Below are 8,240 nucleotides of genomic sequence, written 5' to 3'. Positions count from 1 at the left end.
ATCGTTACTTTACGCACGTTGTACAACCAAAATTCACCACCGAGAAGTTGAGTTTTTTGATGATGAAAGTGGAGTTTAAGGCTTAAATAAGTTTCTTATTTCGAGAATCCAGAATTTGAAATGCTATAATTGCTAACTCGCAGCAGAAAATTATTAACAACCGATAGAGAACTGAAAAATTGTGAGATCACCCGCCAAAAAGTAAAATCTAAAACAAGTCACTTTTATTTTGAATTCTTGAAATCGACATTTTGTACGAAACGTTAGCCCGTGAAATTTGTTAGCGTATTCGTGAGAATAGTTAGTGACGGCAAAAGCAAACATTAACTATATTTCAGCAAATGAAAATTTTTAGGTGGTTTTATGATTTTCTACAATGCTTTTACAAATCACTAGTGGGCTGCGCCCCCTGCTCGCTAACGCTCGTCAACCGCCGAAAATTGCTACGCAATCTTATATGGCTTCGCAAACCAAGCTCGCTTCGCTCGCTACTAACTTAGGTATATTGCAAATGCACAAAATTCTAAGAATTCAAAACAATCATTCAAATCCATATAACAACTTTTTTTTAAAAAACAAATTGCATCTTTTTAGTAAATACTAAGTCATTAAAATAAATTTGTATTGAAATAAATGACATGTAATTCGTTAAACCTATTAGAAATGTGCTATAGTATAAAATCTTAAGATAAAAATTTTAAAACTATCTCTTTAAAAAGGTTAAAATTTTAGCTATAATTAAGTCTATTAAAAATTGAAATAAGTGAATTGCAATGGAAAAACCTGCATAAACAAATAAATTCTAGTAAAACAAATAAATTCGTGATATAAATCAAAAAAAGTCAAATTCGTAATGTATAAATTCGTGAAAAAAAACGCTTTCGACAAAATACTAAAATAGAGATCTATCGACAAAGACTACTCACTTCTGCATAGCTTATGCTCTCTCTGGTTATTTCAGTTTCCGTTTTTAAAACCGCTATATGCTGAGCCATCTCAGCTGGATTTGGCATCAGCTGAATTTGGCATGTGACATTTTTAGCGGCAATCATTGGTCGATTTTCTAGCGTTGCCATTTGGGGAGTTGTAATGAGGTGTGGCGTCGCTGCGGTAGCGATTACTATTGGTGAAGCGAACTGAAGTGGTGCAGATCTTCAGAGTATAAAAGTGACGACATGGATGCGATAATTGCTTTTTCTTCCACGTAATTTCTTCAAACTGCTAGCTGTATCGACGAGAGCACGCTGGGCGTGTGAGATGTTTGTTTAATCTAATAAATGTTTTCTTTAGTCGTTTATTAGTCTCAAGTCTTATTTCCGGAACACAGGATTGTTCCAGAGCATTCACCAGATGAACTCTACAAGTGGTGACCCGGTGAGTTTAGCATTTCTTGTCGTAACTTTTCGGTTCGGTCAAGATGCTGAATATACGATTTAGGTTAAAATTTTTAAAATGAAATTAGTAGTTTAAATGTTAAACTGATGTTTTCATTGTTTTAAGTACTTAAAAATAAATTTCCCTACCATATTTAGACTTGTTGTATTTCAAAATATTTACGCTATATTTATTACTGGTTAATATTATAGAATTCGTAATATATTTTAAGCGTATGTAGTTTTTTTTCTTCCTAAATTGTTAAGTGCTACTATAATTGAAGGGGGAACTTTACTTTCGAATAATGAAAAGTCAGTGTTTAAGAGTAGTTCATTTGGTGAAAATTCGGCTGTAGCAATAAAGACTCCAGTTTTTTGGAATGACAAACCTGAACTATGGTTTGCTCAGCTGGAAGCTCAATTTAAATTAGCTAACATAACAGTTGATTCCACTAAATTTTATTATGTTGTTTCATCCTTAAGTAGTGATGATTTAACTTGCGTTTCAGATATTGTACTTAATAAACCTGATAGTGAAGCTTATACTCAAATAAAAACTAGGTTAATTGCACAAAATGCTGATTCTGAATCATTACGTTTAAAAAAATTGCTTTCAGGTATTGAGTTAGGCGATAAAAAACCCTCAAAACTTCTTTACGAGATGCAAAGTTTAGCTGCAGATAAAATTTCATCTGAGGTTTTGAAAAACTTGTGGTTGCAACGCTTGCCTTTGCAAATTCAGCAAATTTTATCTATCAGTAAAGATAATGTGCAATCTTTAGCTAAAATGGCTGATAGTGTTTTTGAGATTTCTAACGAGGATGCTGTCACTTCAGTTTCATTTAATGTCGAATCGCAGGGTTTTCAAAATATTGAAAAGCGCTTAACAGCAATTGAGCAGAGACTCTCAAAAATAGAAATTCGACATAGATCTTCTTCTCGTGGAAAAGAAGTTCGAAAGTCTATAAATCGGAAGTATTGCTGGTGGCATTTTAAATTTGGAAATAAAGCTAGCAAGTGTCAACAACCATGCACTTTTGGAACGGAAAACTAAATAGACCTTCCTTTTCGGCGCTGACGGTAGAAAAAGGTTTGGTAAAGCGCTTATTTGTTTTTGATAAAATTACAGGTCATAAATATTTGGTTGACACAGGTTCTGCGGTTAGTATCTTACCTATGGTAAAGAATGAAAAAGTTCAGCCTTCAAATTTTTTGCTGTATGCCGCGAATGGAACCAAAATTAAAACTTTTGGTACTAAATTGATTACTTTAGATTTGGGATTTAAAAAAAAAATTCCAGTGGCCATTTATCTTGGCAGCAATTTCGAAACCTATAATAGGGGTAGATTTTCTTGGGCATTACGGTTTGATGGTGGATGTAAAGCGGAAAAAATTGCTTAATAGCACCGGTACCGTAGGTCTCGGAAAAACTGTTTCTGAATTAGTCTATAAGTATTTCGACTGTTCAAGGTAACTCTCCCTTTGTGAAATTGCTTAAAAAATTTGGGGATATTACCAAACCAAGTCAGCCAAAATCACCGATTCAGGTGAAACACAACACTGAGCATCATATTGAAACTCGTGGTGTACCTGTTTATTCTAAAGCTCGAAGATTAACTCCTCAAAAGTTGCAGGTTGCAAAGCGAGAATTTCAGTATATGGTATCTCAGGGTTGGTGTAGACCATCGAAAAGTGCATGGGCTAGCCCACTTCACATGGTACCAAAAAAAATGATTGGAGACAATGCGGAGATTATAGGCAGTTAAATTTTCAAACTATTCCTGATAGATTCCAAATTCCTCATGTGCATGATTTTGCTAAAAGTCTTTTTAATAAAAAGATATTTTCGACTATAGATCTTGTTAGAGCTTATCATCAGATCCCAGTTGCTGCTGAGGATGTTTCAAAAACAGCGGTAATAACTCCGTTTGGATTGTTTGAATTCCTTTTTATGCCTTTTGGGTTGTGTAATGCCGCTCAAACATTTGAGAGATTTATGTACGAGAATCTCGGAGATTTAGATTTTTGTTTTCCTTATCTCGACGATGTACTTGTAGCATCTGAAAATGAAAGCGAGCATTTAAAGCATTTGGAAGAAGTTTTTCATAGATTTCAAAAATATGGACTTGTTCTGAATGCAGAAAAATGCGTTTTTGGACAATCGTCTGTTAATTTTTTAGGGTATTTGAAAAAGGAATTCAACCACTACCAGACAGAGTTAAGGCAGTAAATGAATATCAACAACCTAAAACTATTAAAGAATTAAGGCGGTTTTTAGCTCTAATTAATTTTTATAGAATGTTTTTGAGAAACGCTGCACATGAGCAGTCAATACTGTCTGATTATCTTAAGGGCGCTAAGAAAAATGATAACCGGCCTATAATTTGGACAGAGGAAGCAAAGAATGCTTTTGAAAAATGCAAAGTTAGTTTAAGTGAAACAACTATGTTAGTGCATCCATCTCAAAATGCGGAATTATCTTTGACGTGCGATTCTTCAGACCGAGCTATTGGTTCGGTTCTAAGCCAGAAAGAAGGTGATGAGTTCAAGCCTTTGGCATTTTTTTCGCGTAAGCTAGTCCCTAGTGAACAGCGTTATAGTGTGTATGATCGTGAATTATTGGCTATCTACGCTTCGGTTCGACATTTTTCTTACTTGTTGGAGGGTCGCGAGTTTTCAATTTATACTGATCATAAACCTTTAATTTACGCCTTTACGCAAAAGCACGAGAAATGTTCCCCGCGTCAAATTCGGCATCTTGATTGGATCGGTCAGTTTTCGACGGATGTGCGTTATATAGCGGGATCACTTAACGTTGTGGTAGATTGCTTATCCAGAGTATCGGAGATAGAAATGCCCTCTCCTATTGATTATAAAGAGTTTGCTAAAGCTCAGTTGATTGATAAAGAACTTCTTGGTTTAAACTCTTGTAACAAATCTTTAAAACTGAATTTTGTCAAGGTTCCAGGTATGGAAACAGAACTCTTCTGTGACGTTTCTGAGGGAAGATGTCGTCCATACGTTCCTCCAAATTTTCGTCATGAAATCTTTAAGAGACTCTTCATGAATTATCCCACCCTGGTGTTAAGGCTACCGTCAAGTTGATTGGAGAACGTTTTGTGTGGCCTAACTACAAGAGGGAAGTTGCTGAATGGTCTCGATGCTGTGTAGCATGTCAGAAAAGTAAGGGGCAACGACATGTGGTAAGTTCTCCTGGTACTTATCCCTTACCTCGTCAGCGATTCAATCATATTCATATTGATTTGGTGGGACCACTCCTTCTTTCTTGAGGTTATACTTATTGTTTAACGTGTGTGGATCGATTTTCCCGATGGCCAGAAGTTATACCTCTACGGGACATTAAAGCGGAGACAGTGGCTTTTGAATTTTTTTCCAACTGGATCGCAAGATTTGGTGTTCCTGAAAGGCTTACAACGGACCAGGGAAGGCAATTTGAGAGTAATTTATTCCGAGAATTTGCTAGTCTTCTTGGAAATAAACTGGTGCATACCACACCTTATCATCCTCAGTCAAACGGGATGGTAGAGAGATTGCACAGGCAATTGAAGAGTGCGATTCGTGCTCATTCAACAGATAGGTGGACTTTAGTTTTACCTTCAATATTACTTGGCATTCGAGCATCAATAAAAGAACCTTTACAGTGTTCTGTTGCTGAGATGGTGTATGGTACACCTATAACTTTGCCTGGAGAATTTTTTTCTAACTCTAAAAATTTAACTAACAGCGAGTTTCTTGCAAATTTGCAAAATAGAGTTAGGTCTTTGCGACCTACTCCTGCTTCACAACATTGCAGGAAAAATGTTTTTGTTCATAAAGAATTTAATAACTGTTCTCATGTTTTTCTTCGACAGAATAGATTAAAGAGATCTCTTGTTCCACCTTATAGCGGACCACATCCGGTTCTAGCCAAGACCTTAAAGCACTTCACCATACAAATTGGACGTCGTAAGCAGACTGTTAGTATCGACAGATTGAAGCCGGCCTTTCAACTCTCTGAAATAAAGATTAACCACGTGAGAGTTTCAGTGTGACTGTCTTCGAGACTGCGTTGGGGAGCCCTGTGGCGTCGCTGCGGTAGCGATTACTATTGGTGAAGCGAACTGAAGTGGTGCAGATCTTCAGAGTATAAAAGTGACGACATGGATGCGATAATTGCTTTTTCTTCCACGTAATTTCTTCAAACTGCTAGCTGTATCGACGAGAGCACGCTGGGCGTGTGAGATGTTTGTTTAATCTAATAAATGTTTTCTTTAGTCGTTTATTAGTCTCAAGTCTTATTTCCAGAACACAGGATTGTTCCAGAGCATTCACCAGATGAACTCTACATGAGGCTTTCTTTTGTCGCCGTGTTAGAGAAATATGTATATAAATGTTAAAACTCGAACTTAAGGTTTCAAAATTCACACTCACACGTGTTTAATTAGTTTAATTTAACGCCATAAATTTAAAATTTTTGCAAAACTCTCTGTGACATGATTTGGAAATTTTAAGTTATCGTTGATGACAGATATTTCATTCATGTTTTATTAACAATTTTAGGTCAATATTATTACCCATTGTCAAAATGAGTCTTGGTTTGGATTTGATGGCGTCCACACACTTTTCAACTGAGTTCAAGAGTAATAGTAAACAGTGCACATGCGTTGTCATTGCATGCGTTGCTATGGCGACCGCTGCTGTTTTCTTTTTTATTTTCACTAGAAGACATTTCTAATATATTTACATAATAATTTACAGTATTTTTATATTCTTTTTATTATTAACGTATAATTACTGGCTTGACGATGATTTCAATAAAATTATGTATGCTGAAGAAGGAAAAGTATTTTGTGACATCTTGTAACAGGCTTTGATGGCAGGATTTGAAAACCAATACGACGACAAGCATCAATTGAGAAAGTTTTTGCAACCCGTGATTTGAAATGGTTTGGCTTTTAACGGAGTCAATCCAGAAAGAGAAAGCATTTGACCAATGGATAACTAGTGATCTTAATAAGGGATCACAACTTTTATATGTTTTTTTAATAGTTTATTTTTGACATAATAAAGCTGCTTTTGCACAAAGTTTATGGTAAAAACAATAAAGTAAAATAAAGTAGTTAGTGTTAATTATTTTGCTTATTTTTTTAAGCTTTTTAAAATTAGGTAATTTTTATCAAAACTAAATAACTTAAAGGAAAACAGTTCTATTATTATTAACCTACAGAATATATCATATTAGATGCGTTTCCTAACTATCTCTATCGAGATTACTTTTAAAGTTAAAAATGTGTATAATCAAGGAAAACAAGCGTTTCGAAAGGTATTTCAAAATATCTGAAATTATTTTTTTATAAGCATTATTCCGAATATATTTCGTTACATAAAATATAAGTATAAATCAGTAGTGTAATTTACTGTTAATCTAATATTATTAAGCATTAGCCCATCCTCTTACAATTCAATGAAATGCAAACTGATCCAGGTTATTCCGACATATGCTATTTAATAGATGCATTGTGTTTGACAGTCTTTCAGATCTAAGTTGCTTCACTTACCAATTCAATGTTTGGATGTATGTAGTATGCTGCTAAACATGTATACAGCTTACATAATTATTTTAACAATTGTGGATATGAATAGTTTTGGTATTAAATCGATAGAGCAATTTGTTACACGCTAATTTAATAATTACTAATTCAGTAATTATAAAGTACCATCCGAATAATACATCTTAATCACATTTGGAATATTTAAAAAAAAAAAAAAAAAAAAAAAAAAAAAACTAGCAAAATTTCCACATCGTGTCTCAAATATATACATTGTTATTAAAATTATGTATTTGGGCATTAAATTTAACTAGTTAAACGCGTGAGGATTCTTGAGAATTTCAATTAGAGTTTGATTAGAGTTCAAGATATGATTTGTAAAACCCTAGCAAAAAATCATAAGCCCTCCAAAAATTACAGAAAAAGCAACGGATAATAAAAATAGTTGTGCAAAAATTAGAAGGGATCTAAAGTTATTTATAGGGTTATTATACAGTTATGTCTTACACATAGGGCAATTAGTCATTGTTTACGAGAATTATAGTTATGGAGTGGCTTTCAGGAGAACTCCTCCAGACACCCGTCTCGCGTAGTGGCGGGTACTATGGTAACGAGGAAAGGTCACTTCGAATAGGGGTGTGGGATGAATAGTTTTGTCTTAATCTTAGTGTAGGTTTTCGTGAGTAAGCGTACTGATCCCGGAGTTTTCTTGTCTTCTGGATTGATTCAAAATTACAAGGCTACGGAGTTGAACATTAGTAGTCGTAAACCAAAAATTGGGTCGGCTGTTCAACGACGGGTAAAATATAAAAAAAAAAAATTGAAGTTTTTTTTTACCAGATGCAGGTAGATATTTCCCTACACAGTCTTCTCAGTGAAGTTGGAATTTCGATTGATTATAATTTATCGGTGGCGATAGTATGGCTTGTCGGGGTCAGGGAAGATTGAAACTTGAATCGCTTTTAGGTACAAAGCTACGCATGAAATTTGAGCTCCAGCAACTTGATTTGCAATAATTTGTTCGCAATAAAATTGTTGCAAATCTTTCTTTTAGAGGGAGCATCAAACTTCATTTTTTTTCTTGTGGTTACGGATCTGAATTAGGAATTTGAGTTTTATAGGAAAGTAGTCGAAAATTTGATTGCAAGATTCCACTCACTTAGGTCATACTTGAGTTATTCTACTTTTATTTAGTCCCACTCATCTAAACATTGACCGACTATCTGAAAAGTCAGATAAAAAAGACACGAAAAAGGGATAGACAAGCACAGCTTACTATATTCTTCTTGGAAAAAATCTGTTAAAAAATTGCAAATTT

At 34.6% G+C, this 8,240-nt stretch overlaps 1 protein-coding gene across 1 annotated transcript; it reads left to right on the top strand.

Moving 5' to 3' along the window:
• Window positions 1-4,912: 4,912 nt before the first annotated feature.
• LOC147816595 (uncharacterized) lies at window positions 4,913-5,425 on the top strand. Its single transcript, XM_087156953.1, has one exon. It carries the CDS (start codon window positions 4,913-4,915, stop codon window positions 5,423-5,425), a length of 513 nt encoding a protein of 170 aa, XP_087013079.1.
• The last annotated feature ends 2,815 nt before the right edge of the window (window positions 5,426-8,240 follow it).

The sequence above is a fragment of the Parasteatoda tepidariorum genome, chromosome 1, assembly GCF_982258835.1.
Source record: "Parasteatoda tepidariorum strain Cologne lab strain chromosome 1, Ptep-v5.0, whole genome shotgun sequence".
Classification (NCBI taxonomy): Eukaryota; Metazoa; Arthropoda; class Arachnida; order Araneae; family Theridiidae; genus Parasteatoda; species Parasteatoda tepidariorum.
Note: the sequence above shows the minus strand (reverse complement) of the source record. Positions and strands in the feature narration are given on the sequence as shown.

Coding starts and splice junctions, on each gene's coding strand:
- LOC147816595 (XM_087156953.1), top strand. CDS start 4,913: ATGGTAGAGAGATTGCACAGGCAATTGAAGAGTGCGATTCGTGCTCAT.